Raw genomic sequence first — 20,090 nt, forward strand, 5'->3', positions numbered from 1 at the left:
CCCTTTTCCTGTTCCACAGGACACTTACAGCACACACCTGGGGTCAGCTCCCACCCATCACGTGTGCTGACCACCTTCTTGCTAGCCAGACTGTCTGCAAGGTATAGGGCTTAACTCTGGCAAGCGCAGACACTTGTGATCATCTGTGTGTGTGTGCGTGCGCGCTTGTGCGCGCGGACAGGCATGTGTGTGTATGTAAGTAGGTAGAAATGTTTGTGTGTGTGTGTGTGTGTGTGTATGCACGCATGTGTGTGTGTCTCCATGTTGGAGCAAGATGCCTCCCCTCTCCCTCCCTGTGGCTATGTGTGCTCTATATGTGTGTCTGTGTGTATACACATGTTAAATCTATGCGTACTTGCATGAGCCCGCGGCATATGTGCACACCTGTTTGTGTCTATGGACCTGAACTTGGTAAATCACCTAACTATTGGGGGAGGCGTGGAGAGGAAGGAGAACCCATATTTCGTCAGGGGTTGTTTTGCAGGAAACCGCCTGTGATAAGCCCAGCCTGCCCCATTTGTGAGAAAGTACGGTGAGGACAGGTTTTGCTTCGTGCCCCTGGGCTAGGGTGGCAATGACAGAGGAACATTCTCAGGAACCCGAGGAGGGGTGAAGACCGGAAGGGGAGGTTTGGGGGGGGAGGGGGAGGTGTCTGCGGAGAGCCATCCTCCCTCTAGAGTCGGTTCTCTCTCAGCTTTTCCCGGGATGACTCTGTGTTTGTCGTTGATTTATGTGGAGGTTTCCTGACAGTCACCTGCCCCCCACAGCAACCCCACGAGGACTTCTCCCACAGCTCATCCCCTACCCACCTGCACCAGGCTGGAGCGGCAACCTGGGCTGCCGCGGAAGGAGAAGCTCCGCCCATCGAAGGTGACGTAATGCCCGTCCCCGCCCACCGCGCACTCGGCGGGGCACTGCGCCTGCGCGCAAAGCCAGCGGCCGTCCTGGCACACGCTGTAGGCACACGGGGCGGGGAGCGCGCTCCGATTCAGCTTCACGACCTCCCGCCCCCAACACCGTGGCCCCTCCCCTCCCCCAGCAGCCCCTCTAACTCTCTTAGGTTTGGAGGTCAGCTGGTGGAGGTCGCTGGCTAGGTCTTTAAGCGGGGCCATCAATTATGCCGTGAGAGGTCACCGGTCCCTTGTGAGGGGCCCCCAAGGGGAGGCAGGTTGAAGGACATAGCATGAGGGAGGGCTCCGCGGGGACCACGGCGCTTCCAACCCCAGCCAAAGGGCCAGCGAGGCCCGCGGACCCACCACGGGTTGCAGAGCTGGCGCACTGTGTCCCCAGGGGCGTAGCGCTGGCGCCGGTGGTAGCAGGGGCAGCGGGCCGCAGGGACACAGAGGGCGCCGTCCCAGAAGAGGCCAGGCGGGCACTCGCAGCCGCTCACGCACGCTTCCTGGCAGGACCCCTCCCCTCCCTCGCCCACTGCCGAGCAGCTGGGCGGGCAGGCCGAGGCGCAGTCAGAATACAGCTGGCCCCCAGGGCACAGGCGCTCTGCCGGCACAGGAGTGGGCTGTGAGGTCCGAGGGCCCCCTCCTCCCGCCAGACCCCGCTGGCCACAACCCGAGGAGGGGGTGCTCAGGAGGTGGCCGGTCGCTCATGAAACCAAGGCCACAGGGCTGCTGTCAGTCAGTTCCCAATTCCGCAGGGTGGGGAGGCCAGGGCCTATGCAAAGAGGGTCAGCCTCCAGACCTACCGCAGAAGCCTGGCTTCCTCCAGCCCACGTGGATATGGTGCTTGGCACACTCTTGGGCATAGTTGGCCAAAGTGGTGCACACGGCCTCCCGCCGGCTCTCGCGCCCACTGCCTGCTGGGGCCCCAGAACAGTAGGCAAAGAGGCAGGTCTGGTGGTACTCAGCAGGGGGGACCTTCAGAGAAAGGACAGGCCCTCAGTCAACCAGACTCAGCAGCACTCCCTCCTCTTACTTGGATCATGCCCTGACTTACAACCAAACAGAATGAGCACTAGAAGGGAGCTCTGAGATCATACATACATACAAAGCAATGCCAGGACCAGATTCCCTGTTTGGCACCTCTGTAGCACCCCCTGCTCTCCGCCTCTCTGGTGGTGGTTACCACCCCCACCCCCACCCATACCTGAGCATGGCATTCCCTGAATGGACTCTCCAGCAGCTGGTGGCACACATCCTGGGCTTCAGCCTCCAGCTGGCCAGCCTCCATGCCTGCCTCTGTGCCTCTCACGGGGTCCTCACAGCCCTGGGCCGCTTCCACTGCATCCAGACACCCAGGCTAGAGACCATTGGAGTCAGGTTAATGGGCTGGGATGAGGGACATTGACCAGGACACCAGGAAAGTGGCTACTACCCTCATGGCTGCTTCAAGTCCCCATTGTCATGGCCACCAGCCCAGACATCCTGAAGCTTTTGGGGGCAACAAAGTTGTAAGCCTGGGTAGGGTGTGGGGGAGTTGTGGTCCCATCAACCCACAGGCAAGAGATTTGATAACCCAAACTGGTCAGTGACCAGGTCACTGAGTGTGTCCCCTGGGCGGTCAGTTCACCCCAATGCCATGGGCAGCACCTTAAATTCCACAGGACCCAGAGCCTTCCCCAGACCAAGGATCTGGGAGAGGGCCAGGCCTGGTCCCAGAGAAAAAGCCAGTGATGAAGACAGACAGCAGAGGCTTGAAGATGTCAGAGAAGCCAGGAGTGGGGGGCCAACTGGGGAGCAGGGCAGGGAGCCCAGGCTCCCCGAGGGCTGCAGTCTCACCTCTGAGTCAGGGAGCCTCCAGGAATTCCCAAAGGTGGCAGCTAACACAGCCAGTCTCCCTCCTGGCTCCAGGAAGTCATCTGGGGAAGGGTGAGGCAGAGTGCTGTGTCTGGGGTCTCCAGTCTCTCCTTCCCTCCTAAACCAGCAACCAAGTCACGCCCACTTACCCTCAGGCCGGCCACTGTAGACCCCACAGAGACCTTGAGTTTGTCCCTGGAGCTCGTAGTCCACAGAAACGGAGACTGAACCGGACCTGTCCAGCTGCACAACGACCCCCAGGCCCCCCGACAACACCAGCCAGTCCCCTTGCCATTGCAGGCTCAGCCCTGGGCAGGAGAAGGAAGGAGTCACACTCCCCACTCTTCCCACCATGACACCAAGGCTCAGACTGCCGGGGAAGGAGAGGAGATGGAATTCTTACAATTCGAGAGAGCTCTGCACTTGACACCCTTTAAAGGAGAAGCGATTGGTTTCCCGTCGGAACTGTCCTTGAGAATTTCATGGACACTATGGACGCTCTCACAAGTAAACTACAAAGCTCACGTGCACGCACACACAACCCCACCCACTTCACTTCATGGACTGAAAACCAGGGCAAAAGTTCTGGTGGGACAGAGACCCGTCTAGTAGCTCAAAAGCCCTTCCTCACAGCACTGGTAGAGGGGGGTGGGGGGAACTGAGATTCAAAGAGGTGTTTGTTTTTTCTTTTCTGAAGATGTTACTTTGTTTATTTTTTCATTGTGAGAGAGAGAGAGAGAGAGAGAGAGAGAGAGAGAGAGAGAGAGCGCGCGCATGAGCAGGGGGAAGGAGCGGAGGGCTATCAGTGCAGAGCCCTATGCAGGGCTCCATCTGTCAGAACCGTGAGATCAAGACCTGAGCCAAGATCAAGAGTTGGACACTTAACCAACTGAGCCACCCAGGCACCCCAAGATTTTATTTTTAAGTAATCTTTACATCCAACATGGGGCTCGAACTCACAACCCTGAGATCAAGAGTCCCATGGCAGCCAGGTACCCCCAAGACCCAAAAAGGTTAAGCAGAGGTACTTGCCCCAAGCCACACTGTGAGGGGATGAGTGGGGGTGGCTTGCAGGAGAGGCTTGTGGGAGACGAGGTCTTGGCCCCTCAGCAGGCTCCCTCATTTCCAAATACTGCCCAACAGTAATGGGGGTGGAGCAGCAGGCTCCCACCCAACTGCCCCTTTTGCTGTCCCCTGCTCTGGGGGATAGGCAGACTGTCCCAGGGGAACAAATGGGGCCCTGGGCAGTCTCCTGCTCCCCACAGCTCCCTTACCCTGGAGCAGCCGAGACTCCCCATCAGGTATCAGCTGCCCATTCACAGAGACATTTTTACCCTGGATCAGCACCTCCTCGGGTCCCATCATTACCCGGGCCTTTGGGGAGACACAGAGCGGAAGAGGTGTTCAGTGGCTCGCCTTCCCCCGTGTCCAGCTCCCTCCCTGTGGTCTTCCCTCCCTCCCTCCCTCCCTCCCTCACCAGCTGACAGTGCCCAGGTTGGGGGCAATGCCCCCTGGGCGTGAGGTGGACAGCCCAGGTGGAATCAGCAGCGCCCGCCAGCAGGTAAGTGCAGCGGCCCAGGAAGTGGTAGTGACGCCCGTCAAAGGTTCGGTAGTGGAAGCCTGACCAGGTGGTGCAGGTGGCCGCCGGCTGCTGGCGCTGGCTCCAGAACTGGGCCACGGCCCCCACCAGGGGCTGCAGGGAGGCTGGAGAGGGAGCGCTGCCTGGAGGAGATACACCGACTGTGAGTCTCTGAGTGTGCAGGTAGGAGGGTGAAGGAGGAGGAGGACATGGGGCTTCTCCCAGAGTGGGAGGCAGGTGGAGAGTTCGTGGTCCCTCTGGTGGGCCAGGATGGGAGGTGACTCATCTGAGAGCACAGGGGAGTGGGCAGGGGCCCTGCAGGAAGGCCCAGAGCTCCAGAAATCTATGTGGTAGCCCTCGCAGGGGGAGAAAGTGGTTGCCAGGACCGCAGACCCACCTGGGAGGTGTCGGCCAGGGCAGCTGAGGCAGGCCTGGGAGCTGCCATCCCGCCAGCTGTGTCCCCAAGGCCAAGCACAGCACTCCTCCAGGCTTCCCGCAGATGCATTAGCTGAGCCTGGCTGCAGCTGGCACTGCTGTGTGGCAAAGCAGTGGCCCCCAGGGCTGGCTTCTGCAAGGGCTGCAGTGGATAGAGGGAGAGAATAGGGCGGCCCAGACAGTCAGCCTGGGCCCAGCTTCCCTCCCCAGGCAGCCTCCATGAAACCACAGATCTGGGCAAATAGCAGGTGCTTACCCAGAGTGCAGTGTGTGCCCCCCCAGCCTGGGCAGCAAGCCGTCACTGTCCGGTTCCTTGCCGCAGGCCGGGTTTCTGGGGGCCTGGGTCCACCAAGCAGGCAGCAGAGAGAAGATGTTAATTTTTCAGCCCAGCCCCTTCCCGGTCCCTGAGAATGGCCTGGGACGTTTCATCTGGTCACCTATTCTCTGAGTGGCTTTCTCATATAATTTCCCTTCCTGGTCCTGATTTCCCCTTGTGCAATGTGAGAGTGCTATTGGGAAGGCAGACTGGAGGGTAGGCACAAGGAGCAGACATCAGGCCTCCCTGCTCTGCCTGCTCCCCTCCTTGCCTGTCCCCAGCCCCCACCCTCCACTCTTCCTGAGCCCAGCCAGACCCACTTCCCAAATGCCCGCTTCTCCAGGGCACCACCCAGTTCACCTTCTCCCCCCACCCCCAGGATGTTGGCTCCGTTGCTCCCTGCTGCTCAGCGGCCAGCCCAGACTCCAACCCTCACTCACTTGTAGATGGGACAGAGCCCTGCAGGTCCGCTCCGGGACAGGTCGAGTCGCCAGCCCAGGCGCTGGTAATGGTAGAGGCTGGTGCAAGGCACCAGGCCCTCCTGGCGGGGGGTCACTTCCTCCTCCACCAGGAAGGTTTCCGTCCGCTCGCACCACCGCCTGCCCACAGATGGGGAATGACAGCCACTGCCCCCAGCCCTTCTGTTGCCAAGAAGCCCTGCCCGCAGAAGAGTTAGTGAACTGAAGAGGAGGCTGGGTGGGAGTAAGAAGCGGAGGGGAGGGGAGTCGGGCTGCCCCAGAGGGGCCTGTTCATGAGGCAGGAGAAAAGGATCTTAGTCAGAGGGGCCCCAGGCTGGACTGCTCACCCGTTAGCCAATGCCCATGCCATCCCAAAGAGGAGGGCAGGGAGCAGCATAATGCTCCCCCCACGTCACCTCTGGGGGACTAAGAGGCTTGGGCTTGGGGAAGGTGATGGCTGTGGCCAGTGAGCAGAAAGGCCAGTGCTGGCCTTCCCCGCCCCACACCACGGTCTACTTCAGCCGGGTGTCAATGTGTCCAAGGCAGCCCAGACAGTGACGGCGAGGCCCATGGGACTGGGGAAGCTTTATCTCAGCCCCATGCCCTGGGGCACCAGCTGCTCGGAACCAGATTGGACCTGCCTGCACATTGCACAATCCCCTCAGAGGCCAGTTCTCCCTGGAAACAGTCCCCTTCCGGCCCTTGTGTGTGTGTGTGTGTGTGTGTGTGTGTGTGTGTGTGTGAGCTCAGTGGGGGAGTGCATGTGCCCCAGGCCACACAGCCAGACACTCGGAGCCTCTGATATTTTTCCACCCTCAGGCTATACCACAAATTAACGTGGACTCTGGACAAGCCACCCTCTCTTTCTGAGCCATAATTTCTTTGCTAATAAAAAATTCAGGGGCTTCCCAGGGATGCTTGGGTGGGACTCAGGGGCTCTACTTTGATATCGTGTACGTGCACATTTCTGAGGATAGTTCCTTAACTGTAAATTAAATTCTCAAGAGGGACTATGACCCCACAAAATGGTTAAGAGTTATTGTGCCAAATGACTGATATGGTCTTCCAGCCCTAAAATTCTGATTTTATGAGTCTCTCCCTGCCCCCTTTCCTGCCTCTTCCTGCCCTTTCTCCCACTAAGCACCCGTGAAGCCTGGACCAGTGAACAGAAGGAGCTGAGTTTCCAGGCTGGTTGGACTGTGCAGAGATAGAGGGAGAATATGTGCCCTTTTCTCAGTGATCTGACTTCTTACTGGGGGTGATTATGTGTGGCTGGCTGGGTTCACCTTTCACCCTGGTCTCCTAAGAGAGTCTCCTAGGGTCCAGAATCAGGAAGCCCGGGCAGGGGAGCACAGCAAGCCTCAGGGAGGAGTGGAGGAGCGGCTTGGGTAGGAAGTAGGGAGGGAGGGTAGGAGACAGAAGGGGCTAGAAGCCAGCCCCCCAGCCCTGGGGGCAAGGCAGCCGGATGGGGATAATCTGAGCATCCGGTTGGGGCAGCAGGTGGCCTGGGTGAATCCTGGTTACTTCTTGGTTACCAGCTCCCAGGACACCCAGGCTGGAATGTGGCCTGGGCCTTAGATTCCATCCCCTGGGCCTTAGAATCCCCCCCTGCTGTCCCACTGAGCATCTCACACAGTTACCCCACCTGGGGCAAGGAGGCTGCTGGGAACCAGAGCCATGCTAGGCATTTCTCCTGGGCCTACCATTGGTCCTGTAGCCCAAAGGGGGTTCAGAGTTCCTCAGGGATCTCTCAGTGGGGTGCTCAGAAAAGACCAGGGCCCAGCCATGGACATGTTTCTGTTCCCAGTGTCTCACGCATGTACCCTATACACTCTCCCCCTGCTGCTTCCCATGCTTATACCCCTGATGCAGGTCTCACAAGGGCAGACAGGTGCTCATGCCCCACCCTAGCACACAGCGACACATTCTACTCCCAGGGCCGTGAGCGGGCTAGGCACTGACTCCTGAAGCAGCCCATCCAGGAGGTCAGAGAGTGCTTCCCAGCTGATTCCAAGATGCCCCCTGCGCTTCCAGGTGCCACCTGCTCCCACGACTCTCCCAAACATCAACCAATATTGACGGTGTCCCTGCTGTGTGCCGTGCTTCTCTTCCAAGGACTACATTCCCAGCTTTGGATTCTAACCACAGCTGATGAGGCTGCGCTTGGATTGGAAAAAGAAACCCAAGTCACAATCCCCCTTTCCCCTAAAGGGGGCAGGAGGGAGAAAGTTGGAAGTCAGGGGAGATTGGAGAAAGAGATTAGGGAGAGGGCGCCTGGAATAACCAGCCCACGTTTCAGCTCCTGGAGCACAGGATGTGAGGAGCTTTCAGGAAGAGTCAGGTGCCCGGGTGGCAAGGCCAAAGAAAAACATCATAACCCGGGGCAGGGACCCCCAAGTCCCTCCAGGAGCGGATCTGAGGGCTGAGGGCATCCCTCCACACCTAACTGGTACAGGTTTCCAGGCCAGGAGGAGGGCCAGCCCCCACCCCGCCCAAAGAACTCTTCCCCACTCGGCAGCCCCCTCCCCCCCCCCCCGGACCCCGCCCTCGAAGTCCCCGCCCAGCCCCACTCCCGCCTCACCCCCTGGTGCCTGCGATCCAGCCCCGCCTTCTCCCTGGGGACCTGGCTCAAAGCCCCCACCCCAATTTCTACTTCAAAAGGCCCGTTCTCCGCAGGCACTGGGGCCCAGCTCAGTCTCCTTCGGCCACCCCTCGCTGCCCCAAGGGACCCGGATCGCGACGCGGGTGTCGGACCGGGTCCCCCGAAATCGGGGTCCGTGGTTGTGGCTCTGTGTGGACCCAGGTGGAATCTGGGTCAAGAGCAGGGGCGGGTCGGAGTTTCCCAGACCAACCCCACAGACCGACAGTCCGTGGACTCAATCCCACAGCGAGGCGCCGCGCTGACACGCTCCCGGGGGGCACTCGCGATTCAAAGACAGCAACGCACTCCCCGGCTCCCCTCCCCCGAGCACGCCCCCTCCTCTCCCCCTCCCCAACTCCTCACCGCACCCCCTCCCCCCGCGCTCCACCTTTCCCCTGGCTCCTCCCTCGGCGCCTGTGAGCACCCTCCCTCGCAGCCCGCTTGCCCTTCCTCCCTGCCTCCTCTCCCTCCTCCACCCCCTCCCCCCACACTCCTCCCTTCCCTTCCCCCTCTTCCCTCCCCCCCCCTTCCTAGGCTTCCACTTTCCATCACCTCCTCGGGGCCGTTGTCCTTCCGCACCGTCACCTGCCCGCCTAACCCGGCTGTGCGCCCTCCCGCGACCCCACTCCAGCACACCCCTGCCCCTACCTCCCCCACGGGGCGCCCCGCAGCTCCCCTCCCGCTTCCGCGCTCCCCTCCCCCCTGCCGGGCGCCGCTTCCCCGCTCCCGCTCCCTCCGCGTCTTTTCCTCTCCCCTCCCCGCGAAGTTTCAGGGCTGTCAGTCTGTCAGTCTTTCGGGCGGTCGGCACCCGAGCTACAGGCAGCGGGCGCCATTGCGAGCAGAGCCGGCTGGGGCAGGAGGCCGGGGCGCCTGGGTCCCGCCAGCAGCGGGGACACCCGACCAGCCAGCCCGCCAGGTACGGGCCGTGGAGGCGCCCAGAGGCAGACGGCTCCGCCTGCTTCCCCTTCTACACCGACACTCAGTCACTGCCCGCTCCGCGCAGGTGACAGCCCCGGGGGTGGGGGCGCTGCGAGCGCCGGAGGGGGTGGGGTGGAGTTGGGGGGAAAGAAGGGGCAGGGGAGGGGCAGGGGCTGGAGAGGGGAGGGGATGGGACTGGGGAGCGAGGGCCTGGCTTGGGGGGTGGTGACGGTAGTGGAGAAAAGAAGGAAGACCGGGGATCTGGAGGGAGGGGCGGAGGCTGGGGTGAGGGCGCCCGGTGGGAGTCCGGTGGGAAAGGGGGGGGGGAGGGGGGAGGCTCGCGAGGGGAAGTCTCCGGAAAGAGGAGAGGGAGTGTGGGAGGGGGCCGGGGGGGGAAGGGGGGCGACGAGGCACAGGGGTCGGGCCGTTGGGGAGGGGCGGGAGAGAAGGGCGCTGACAGGTGAGCCCGGGGAGGGGCCGGGAGGTGGACTGAAGAGGCTCTAGGGAACAAACGGAGGCGGGGAGGTGGGGCGGGAGGGGTCTAGTCGAGAGGGAAACTTGAGGGGGGGGTAGAAGTCAGAGGGGAGCAGAAATGGGGAAGGGACCCACTGAGAGAGAGGGGAGGGAAGCGGAGGTGTGTGGGGAGGCAGGGGTGGGGAGGAGGAGGGTCAGTGCGAGGGTCCTGAGCCAGCGGTAAGCCGCAGACGCCCCGGGCTCGGGGGAGCCTGGGGACAAGGGTGGGAGCTCGGGGAGCGGACTGGAAGGGGGAGGGGAAGAGCGGTTCTAGGGACTGGGGACCGGGAGGGTAGGGAAGCGAGAGCCTGCTGGGGAGGCAAAGGGGGAAGGGAGACGGGGGCCTCGGAGGGGAAGGCGAGCTGCAGGAGGGAGGGATGGAGGGAGGGAGGAGGATGGTGTGGGGAGAGGGGAGGAGGGCTGGGGAGGGGGGGAGAGGAGGGAGGGAACTGAGGTGAAGAGAGGAAAGGAGAAGGAAGGGAAACCAGAGTGGGGGAGGAGAGGGAGAGGGGAGGGGAGTGCGGGGTGAGGGAGAAGAGCGGGGAGGAGGAGGGCGGCGTTGGGGAGGAAGGAAAAGAGGAGGGGGAAAGGAAGGGAGAGGGTGTGCAGCCGGGGAGGGGGATGGAGCCTCGGGGAGAACCAGGAGGGAAGGGAAAGGCAGCCCTGAGCCGGGGGAGGAGGAGGGGAGCCCTGTCGCGGAGAATGCCCGGAGCTGAGGGTCAGGGGGGCGGTGGCTGGGGAGGGCCTACCCGAGGGGGCCGGGAGGGGCCGGCCCGGCTGTGAGCAGGGGGAGGAGCCGGAGGGGCGGGGCAGGGGGCGGATCCGGGGAGCCAGCCAGCTTCGGTGGGGAGAGAGGGCGGAAGGCAGAGGGAGCCGGAGAAGGGAGGGGCAGAGGGAAGGCTGCCAGAAATGGGGGGGTGGGGGAGGGTAGTCTGCTGGGGGAGGGGCAGGGAACCCGCCGGGGGAGGAGCATTGAAGGGGCTCGGGGGCGGGGTGTCCCTGCCAGGGAAGCCCTGAGAGGGAGGGCGGTGGTTTTGAGGTAGGGTTTTGGGGAGAGGAAGCCGGAGCCATTTCCTGCCTTCAGCAAAGACCCTCCTCAGAGGGCCTCCCCCACCAGTTGCCCAATGGTGACACTCACCTCCGCCCCCCACCCCCAACCCCGCGGCTGGCTCCTATTTCACCAGCTCCCGCAGTGACAGCTGGAGGGCCCAGGAGATGAAGTTCCCGACTCCCCACCCTGGTCTTCACTCCCCACCCTCTGCGCAGAGAATCGATTGATTCCTGAAGTCCCCAGGCAAGGGCACTGTGGGGTGGGGAGCACTGGAGGGCTGGGCCTGGTTCAGAGACCCGCCAGGTGAGGGTGGGGGTGCCGCTGATTTCTAGAGCCCACCAGAGCTTGCAGAAATGGCTTCAAGGCCTTCTCCTCGGCATTCAAAGATCTCTTTGCTTTCTGAAACCCATCTTCCCTCTTTCCCCTCTACCAGTACTTGGGGACATCACCTTTGGAGCTCCTGGGGATAGCTGATGGGGAGAGGTTGGGCAGAGCCAGGGCCCAGGTGGAGGCTATCCAGAGAAGAATGTGAACAAGGATGTGTTCTCTCCTTAGGGTCCGTGGCCTGCTCCCCGGAGGAGCTACCCTGGGTTGCCATGAGAGAGACCTTTGAGGCCCTCAGCTCCCTGGGTGAGCTAGCAGCACTCGAGGAACTTGGGTGGTGGGAGGCAGGATTCGGGGGCATGCTAGGCCCGCTGCGTCCCTACAGTTCAGACTGCATTCCTGAGACCCCAGGGACCAGTGGGGGCCTTTAGGGCAGCATCCTTTTCCGTTTTACCAGGGTATATTTGAATGCCTGGCCCTGTGGAGGTTGTGTGGGACTGCGTGCATACATGTGCGCTCAACAGAGCACAGATCTTTAGACCTATTATCTCTTCCTTCACCTGCCCTTGACTCAATGCAAAGGGGCTGAGGTGGATACCTGGCCAGGCTGCTGGGGAGCCTGTCTATCCCCTGTCTTGCTGGCTAGAGACCCTACCTTCCTGGGCAAGTTGGAAAAAGCCCCTTGGCTTTTTGGGGAAGGGGGAGAGCCCCTTTCTTTGTCTCCTGTTCTGTACTGAATGTTTTACCTAGTCCTATCCTTCCACCTGTAACAGGGTTCTCTGTGGGACAGCCTGAGATGGCCCCCCAAAGTGAGCCTGGGGAAGGGTCCCATAATACCCAGGAGCAGATGTCCCCTCCCAGGGAAGACAGCGTGCTGGGCACATGCTCAGGTAAGTAGGTGGGGGACCATGAACAGTGGCTCAGGTAGAATCTACCTTTCCTTCTTCAAGTGCCAGGGTGCTATTCTCGTTATTTGGAAAACCTCAGTGACCAAATAGACAAAGATCCCTGCCTTCAGGGAGCTTATCCTAATGAGGCCAGAGAGTCAGCAAATATAAAAATAAGTGTACTTATAAAGTACAGCACACATATAGCACATATCAGAAGGGGATAAGTGCTGGGGGGGGGAGGGAGCCTGAGGTGGGGGTGGGGCAGGCTGCAGGATTAAATAGTGAGAGTGAGAGGAGGCCCCACTGGGAAGTGAGATTTGAGCAAGATTTGGAAGAGGTGAGGGAGGTGGCTGCCTAAAGCAGGCCTGTGTCTGGCTTTTTGACATTCTGATCTTCTGCAATGATTTGCCTGGAACTCGGGTCCATCTGGTGGGTCTGCGGCCCTCCTCCTAAGAGTCTCCTGTAAGCCTCAGGGTAGTGACCTTTCCTTGCTTCCACTATCTCACACACATATTCCAGAAGCTCCTCACAGCTGTGGCTCTTGCAACCCGCACAGCCTTTGCAGCTGCTGCAGCTGCCCTGCTTGGAGGAACCAGAGGCTGCCCCCCCCTCCCCGCTCCCTTCCCTGGGGCAGCTGGGAATTCAGTCCCTGCAGGTAGGATGTGGGACACAATCCTGCCAGTCAGGCTGGGACTGGGGTTTCAAAAGCCCCCCCTTGATAGCACCGGTGGGGACCTCTGTCCATCTGTGATGTCTCTGGAGTCCTTGAGGTGGCCTGTTCTCTGCCAGGGCACGAGGCCCCCAGACCAGAGGAAGGTGCCCAAACTGAAGAAGCTGAAGCTCCCTGCAGAGGAGGCCAGGCATGTGCACCACAGAAGGCTGAGCCCCCGAGCTCCTGCCCAGGTGAGTCCTCCCACTTCTCGAGCCCACCAGGGGCCCAGGCAGAGGGGACAGGGGACTTGTAAACTCCCGGGCTGGTCTCTGATGAGGCGGCCACTCCAGCCCCTTCCAACCTAAGACGAATTAGTTCCTGGCACCTTTCTGCTGCAGAGCCTCAGCCCCCAGAGAGAGGTCCACATCACAGACAACAGGAATCAGCGAGGCTGGTCACCCAGAGAAACTGACCTTCGCCTCAACATCCTCCGGAAGTCTTAACTTGCCCTCTTACCTCCCCCTAAGTGCCTACTTGTGGATGACTTAAATTACCGTTCACTTGAAGACATTGTCCCGGACAGGCTCCTTCCCCCAAATCTCCACGGATCTCAGTGGACCCAAATGCTCCAAATATGTTGTCCCGGAGTCATCCCCCCATACCCAGGGCGATCAAACAGCTGATTCTCTCTCCACAATACTGCCATCACGCCCTTCCGCCACCACCAAACTTATCGCCTTCCGCCTGAGTGATGTCCTTTATTCCATATTCCAGGGGTTTCTCTAGTGCCTACTAGGTCTAGGCTGTGTTAGGCAGAAGGCAAGGAGACTGCCTGTAGGCTGACACAGACCTGGTTTGAATCCTTGCTCCACATTTACTACCCGGTGATCTTAGATAGGCTACTTCACCTCCAGCCTGTTTGTTCACCTGTAAGCAGGGAAAAGAGTAACTTCGTGGCTGGTGAACAGCATATAGACAGTGTGTCATCTATAGTTGGCATTCGATAAATGGTGGCAATCCTCGCTTTTGTTAGCCACGTAAAGACACGGAACACAAGACGTCTGCCTTTCGGAAGCTACAATCTAGTTGAGATGACACTAATATGAACTAGAATAAAGGATTAAACAAATAACAATAAAGCCAGATCACAAGGAAGTGTAACAGCACAAGGAACTTATAACAATAAGTGCTATAGGTGTTTACGTAAGAGATCCTCGTGCGTTGGTTTGTCAAAGATTTTGTTGATTTGTGCTACATTTTGAGGGAGGTGTAGGCTAGACTTCAGCTCTGATGGGGGTGGGGTAGAGGATGGGAAAACATTCTAGGCTGAGAAGAGACTTTAACACAGAAAAGGTGACGCGTGGCTGGGATTTGAGCAGACCTGCCTGGCTGCCGGGGAGGGTTTACGTGTGGGGGTAGTGAGAAAGTTGGACTGGGGGCGGGGGGTGGGAGGTGAAGCTCAGAAACAACAGAGAGCTCTTGATGGTTCTTGAGTAGAAGAGTGGCATAATGAAAACGAAAGCAATATCACAATAGGATAAATAGTTGTTTGGAAAGGATGGATCCATGAAAGACACTGGGAGGAAATCTAATTGGCAGTTCATGTGTAATGTAACCAGTGCTCAGGCTATTACAGACCTTCAGAGCCAGACAGGAACTCAGATCATCTGGTTCAATGGTTCTTAAACAAGAATCACTTAGGGAGCTTTATTTATTAGTATTTTTTTTTTAATGTTTATTTATTTATTTTTGAGAGAGGGCGTGAGCGGGGGAGGGGCAGAGACAGAAGGAGACAGAATCCAAAGCAGGCTCCAGGCTCTGAGCTGCCAGCACAGAGCCCCACACAGGGCTCCATCCCACGTACTGTGAGATCATGTCCTGAGCCGAAGTCAGACACTTAACCGACTGAGCCACCCAGGGCCCCCCACGTTGCGAGCTTTAAAGAAAGAGAACAGATTCATGCACCCTGCTCCCGTGGATGCATTTTGTAAAAGTCCCCAGGAGATTATTAGAAACCACGAACCAGTACAACCCTTATGCTTAAGCAAACTAGTACACCGAGCTCAAAGAGGTAACAGAGGTAAGTTAACCAAGGTCACACTAATGACTAGTGGCAGAAGAGAACCCAAGTAGACACTCCCAATCTGGGCCCTGAGCTCTTTTCTCTTGGCTGGACCATTGCAGTGCCCAAGAGAGGCAAAGTTCCAGTGGGACTCACCTCAAACCTGCTACCCCAGAGGGCCCCCCCCCCTTGCTTCTCCAGAGGTTGGCACTCTTCTCTGGTTCCCCAACTCCTGTAAACTCCATCCCCTTCGTCCTAAACGGGGGCTTTCCCACCTGGCCCCAGAGGCAAGAATGGAGTTAGAGGCAGGGGGAGCCTTGAGAAGCAAGAGGAAGGCAGACAGAGCTCCTCAGTGGCCACTGAAAGGGAGAGATCAAGGGAGGCTCCAAGGTGAGAGCTGAGCTTCCAAGGTTCCAACACCAGCGACTGGGAGAACAAGGCTGTAGTCCCGATGGCAAAGTCAAAGTCACCGGGGTAGGTCTGAGAAGGTCAGCTGTTTGGTGATAAGCCTGCTGAGCTGCAGCCAATTTGCAGGACCCCAAAGGGGGCTGGGGCTGCTCAGCTGATGGGAGACTGTGGTTCTAGAAAGGAGTGGAAGGTCTGGGGTAGCCAACGCAAGCAGATGACCCCAGTGTGAAGCCTAAGGCCTGAACTTTGAGCAACATTTATATTCAGGGGGCACAAGAGTAAGCAGTGCCTTCTGCAGGGACAGGGGAAACTCCTCAACCACATGGAGACCTAGGAGAAAGCTCCCAGGACGGGGTGGGGGACTGGAGTACCAGCGTCCCTGGCTGCAGAGAACCAAGGACGAGGACTGAAGGGTGACCTTCGGATGTGGTCGTTCCCTAAAAGTAGAGTGGAGAGAACAGAAGCCAGGTTTCTGGCACCAGAAGTGCTGGAGCTTCTGGGGCTTCTGGGGCTCCAGAAGTGGTGGTCTTATTGGCAAAAAAAAAAAAAAAAAAAAAAAAAAATATGCATAAATAAAAGTGGGGCTTCGTTGGCTCCTCTTGTCTTGACTTTTCAGGGGACGAGTGGATGATTCGCAAGGTGAAGGTGGAGGAGGAGGATCAGGAGGCAGAAGAGGAGGTCGAATGGCCCCAACACCTCTCATTACTCCCCGGCCCTTTCCCCGCGCCGGACTTGGGGCCTCTGGCCGCCGCGTACAAGCTGGAGCCGGGGGCCCCGGGGACACTGGGTGGACTGGCGCTGGTCGGGTGGGCCCCGACCTCGGAGAAGCCCTACGGCTGCGGGGAGTGCGAGCGGCGGTTCCGGGACCAGCTGACCCTGCGGCTGCATCAGAGGCTGCACCGCGGCGAGGGCCCCTGCGCCTGCCCGGACTGCGGCCGCAGCTTCACGCAACGCGCGCACATGCTGCTGCACCAGCGCAGCCACCGCGGCGAGCGGCCTTTCCCCTGCTCCGAGTGCGACAAGCGCTTCAGCAAGAAGGCCCACCTGACCCGCCACCTGCGCACGCACACCGGCGAGCGGCCCTACCCGTGCGCCGAGTGCGGCAAGCGCTTCAGCCAGAAGATACACCTGGGCTCGCACCAGAAGACGCACACGGGCGAGCGGCCCTACCCCTGCACCGAGTGCGAGAAGCGCTTCCGCAAAAAGACGCACCTGATCCGCCACCAGCGCATCCACACCGGCGAGAGGCCCTATCAGTGCGCGCAGTGCTCGCGCAGCTTCACGCACAAGCAGCACTTGGTGCGGCATCAGAGGGTGCACGAGGCGGCCGGCCGCGCCCCGCCCTCGCCCGACGCGCCCGCCTCGCCGGGTTCCCCCGCCCCGTCCCCCACCCCGTCCCCTCCCGGACCCAAGCCTTTCTCCTGCTCCGACTGCGGCCTGAGCTTCGGCTGGAAGAAGAACCTCGCCACGCACCAGCGTCTGCACCGCAGCGAGGGGCGCCCCTTTGGCTGCGACGAGTGCGCCCTGGGTACGACCGTGGACCCCGCCGCCGCCGAGCCCTCGGCCTGCGCGCCCGGAGGCACACCGGCGACCCAGGGCGCCCCCGCGGGCGAGCGGTCCTTCTTCTGCCAGGACTGTGGGCGCGGCTTCGCCCACGGGCAGCACCTGGCGCGGCACCAGCGGGTGCACACGGGCGAGCGGCCCTTCGCCTGCCCGCAGTGCGGCCGCCGCTTCGGCTCGAGGCCCAATATGGTCGCCCACTCCCGCGCCCACAGCGGCGCCAGGCCTTTCGCCTGCGCGCAGTGCGGCCGCCGCTTCAGCCGCAAGTCGCACCTGGGCCGCCACCAGGCGGTGCACACGGGCAGCCGGCCCCACGCCTGCGCCGTCTGCGCCCGCAGCTTCAGCTCCAAGACCAACCTGGTGCGCCACCAGGCCATCCACACGGGCTCCCGCCCCTTCTCCTGCCCGCAGTGCGGCAAGAGCTTCAGCCGCAAGACCCACCTGGTGCGGCACCAGCGCATCCACGGCGAAGCCGCCCACCCGACCTCCGACGCCGACCTCTCGGCCCCAGCCTGGCCCACTCCCACAGAGGTGGCAGCGCCCCCGCTCTTCTTCTGAGCCTGGTTCTCGTCGGGACCCTTCCTTGGCTCGCTGGTTGGAGAGACCCAGGCCGGAGATCTTCTGGGCAGTGAGCACGACGGCCTGGGCCCCTGACGGCTGCTCTTCCCTCCGTCTCTTGCTGGAGAGAAGTTGGGAGAGGGTAACCGGTTTGGACATTGAGACTAAGACGGTGCTCATAACGAACCCTTGCCGGGAACAGTTCAGGCCTGAGTCCTGGGAAGACTCCCAGCAACGGACCCCTTCCGAAAGCAGACATTTCTTGGACACGCCCCTACGCACACACGTGCGCTGCGCGCATGACCAAGAGCTGACTGGGTCAGGAACCTCTACTGGGGGGGGGGGGGGGGCGAAAGAATGGTTATCTGTGTACTTAAAGTGTCATTAAAATTAAAATAGAAGGGTCCAGGGCTGTTAAATGAGCACAGGGTGGGAACCCACCACCCCACCTTAGTTCTCCCACAGAGGACCATCCCTTCCTATCCTGGGTGAGCTAAATTTAGCCAGGTGCTGGTCATGGGCGGTACCAAATGAAAATATAATATCGCTCACTGCTAAACCACTATCCTGCTCCCTAGTTCTTACTCAAACATTTGATGGAAGAAACATTAACATAGATTTCTCATGGCAGGTGTTGACGCTAGACCTGTAGGAGATGCACAGAGGGGCCGGGTGCCCTTTGGCCATTCCCATGGAGACAGCGGCCACCCTGGGCCCTGGAGCTCTCCCAAGGGGATCTGGAAACAGCAGCCCCACCTGCCACCCTGCCTGGCAGCGTGAGGAAGGACATCAACAGCAGACGAAGGTTGCTTTTCCATCACCATTTCTCCTAAATTCTGTCTCCATGATGGACGCTTGATCCAAACGTCTCTGTAGCTGTGCTTGTGCAACTGGGCAGGCTGGCTGGTGGGGAAGGGGAGGGTAGGATGATGGGGAACATGCTGGGCGTGGTGAAGGCTTGGGTCTGACCCCTCCTGTGCCTCTCGTAGGATTGGGGGCAGAGCATTCATTTTTCTGGGCCTCTGCTTTCTCGTCACAAGATCGTTGGTGTCGATGAGGGCTGAGGCGATTTCCATCACCAAAACAATCCTAGCAAATACTTATCGGGTGCCTACGACGTGTCGAGCACTACACTGGGCACTGGGAAACAATACTAAGCAAGACAGACAAACTTGCAGGAAATGTAAGAATTCTAGGGTAGGGTGAGCCCAGAGGGCTTTGGGAGCATGTGGTGAGGGCATCCAAGACACCTGGGAAGGTCCAAAATCTAGCAAAGGTCAAGGGAGGTTTGCAAGAGAGGACACCTCTAACGCGAGGCCTGAAGAATGAGCACGAGTTGCCAGATGAAGGTGGAGGTTGGAGAGGACAGTGTATGCAGAGGTCCAAAGCCCAGCACAGCCAGAGCATAGAATGAGCATTGAAGGAGAGGCCCGAGAAAGAGAGGATGAGCAGACTAGGAAAGCCTTTAGCACAGATGAGGGAGTTCAGACTTTATCCAGGGGCAGTGGGTGCCGTGGAGGGGGTTTGGGCAGGGCAGGAATAGGATGACATTTACATGGATGCATTAAAAATTTTTTTTTCTTAACGTTTATTTATTATCGAGAGACAGAGCATGAGCAGGGAAGGGGCAAAGAGAGGAGAAGACACAGAATCCGAAGCAGGTTCCAGTCTCCGAGCTGTCAGCACAGAGCTCAATGCGGGGCTCGAACTCACAAACCGCGAGATCGCAGCCTGAGGTCGGGCGCTTAACTGACTGAGCCACCCAGGCACCCCCACATGGATGCGTTTTAGATGGCTACCTGTAGAGGATGGGCTGGCTGGAGGGGACGAGACTCGAGACCTGCACATTAGCAATCCAGGTGACAGGTGCTGGTGACTGTGGACCATGCTATGTCAGAAGGGATGGAGAGAAGTAAAAGATTAAAGAGACATTTACCAAGCAGCTGGTGCAGGGTGTGTTGACCAGTGTGGAGAGGAGGGAGGTGGAGGGCGGTGATGTTGACCTGGTTTCTGCTTGATGACTGATTACCCTACAGCAGCATTCCCCTGAGGTGGGCAACACTGGAGGAGGAACAGTTTTGTACTGGGGGAGCCGGCTTCGATCTGCTGAGTTGGTGGAACCAGAGCGTCCCCAGTGGGAAGCAGGCCATGTGGGTGCAGAGCTCCACCGGGGGTCTGGGCTGGAGAGAGGCCTGAGGCCCATTGACATGTTTCTGAAGCTGTGGGCAGCAGATAATCTGCAAGAACTAGGTGTGGAGTGGGCAAAGACAGAGCCTGGGACTAAACCCTGGGGACACTAACGTCCAGGGGATGGCATGCAGAGAAGCCTGGAAAGATTGGGAGCGTGCAGTGCCAGAGAGTGGAAAGGGAAGCCCCGAAACAGCGCAGAGGAGCTGAGGAAAGGCAATGTTTCAGGAATAGAGGAAGAAGTCAGCAGCTGAAGGTTGTCAAGAGATCAGGTAATGAGAACTTCCAAGTCCTCTGGATTTTGCAGCAAGGAGACGGGTTGGCAGGTGCTTCGGGGGCAGTTGGGACAGAATTCCCATTCCAACGGTGAATCACAAATGCACGGTCCCACGGAAGGTAGAAGAAAATGAGACCAAGATGCAGGTAAACGAGCGAGGTCAGCTAGAAGGCCTCTTTGACCGAAAGGCCAAGGACGGAGGACACAGGGGTTCTGAATGCAGCGAGTCTGACTTCTGTGGCAAGAACGAGTATGTGATTCCAGGTGACTGTGACAGCCATGTGGCCATAAATAGGAGCCACTGAGTTTGGCCTGAGCAGCATTTTAAATGCTTGGAAATTTCACATGAAACTCTGGACTTCCAGGTTCTCTTGTGAAAAGTTGGAAGATCTGGAAACCGGTGGCCAGGGCTGAGCGGCAGATGGCCTCTTCAGACACAGGGATAGGGGGCGCAGCGTCCTGGGCCCTCGGCACGCCCATTGGCCTTGCTCTCTGGAGTTGCTTACCAGGC

At 59.5% G+C, this 20,090-nt stretch overlaps 2 protein-coding genes across 6 annotated transcripts in view; one reads left to right on the plus strand and one right to left on the minus strand.

The window, feature by feature from the left end:
• Positions 1-7,725, minus strand: part of SSPO (SCO-spondin) — a gene marked incomplete at its 5' end in the record, with an annotated part of 55,390 nt that extends 47,665 nt beyond the window's left edge. The window contains 12 exons of the mRNA XM_086680801.1: positions 810-954; positions 1,257-1,497; positions 1,700-1,871; positions 2,101-2,253; positions 2,733-2,812; positions 2,900-3,058; positions 4,025-4,124; positions 4,228-4,472; positions 4,727-4,906; positions 5,021-5,103; positions 5,521-5,825; positions 7,609-7,725. Coding sequence (XP_086536927.1) covers positions 810-954; positions 1,257-1,497; positions 1,700-1,871; positions 2,101-2,253; positions 2,733-2,812; positions 2,900-3,058; positions 4,025-4,124; positions 4,228-4,472; positions 4,727-4,906; positions 5,021-5,103; positions 5,521-5,825; positions 7,609-7,725 — 1,980 coding nt within the window. The remainder of the gene's footprint in view (positions 1-809; positions 955-1,256; positions 1,498-1,699; positions 1,872-2,100; positions 2,254-2,732; positions 2,813-2,899; positions 3,059-4,024; positions 4,125-4,227; positions 4,473-4,726; positions 4,907-5,020; positions 5,104-5,520; positions 5,826-7,608) is intronic.
• Positions 7,726-8,538: 813 nt separating this feature from the next.
• On the plus strand, positions 8,539-17,678 carry ZNF467 (zinc finger protein 467). 5 transcript variants are annotated; one of them, XM_086687274.1, is made up of 6 exons: positions 8,540-9,182; positions 10,795-10,904; positions 11,217-11,291; positions 11,759-11,875; positions 12,665-12,778; positions 15,614-17,678. In XM_086687274.1, exons 3-6 carry the CDS (start codon positions 11,258-11,260, stop codon positions 17,113-17,115), a joined length of 1,767 nt encoding a protein of 588 aa, XP_086543400.1. In that variant the 5' UTR covers positions 8,540-9,182; positions 10,795-10,904; positions 11,217-11,257; the 3' UTR covers positions 17,116-17,678. The 5 variants fall into 5 exon arrangements, with proteins under 5 accessions (XP_086543407.1, XP_086543408.1, XP_086543400.1 ...); XM_086687270.1 differs by lacking the exon at positions 10,795-10,904; XM_086687277.1 differs by lacking the exon at positions 10,795-10,904 and having other exon boundaries at positions 8,540-9,095.
• The last annotated feature ends 2,412 nt before the right edge of the window (positions 17,679-20,090 follow it).

The sequence above is a fragment of the Puma concolor genome, chromosome A2 (assembly GCF_028749965.1).
Source record: "Puma concolor isolate L17-30 chromosome A2, mPumCon1.1.hap2, whole genome shotgun sequence".
Lineage (NCBI taxonomy): Eukaryota > Metazoa > Chordata > Mammalia > Carnivora > Felidae > Puma > Puma concolor.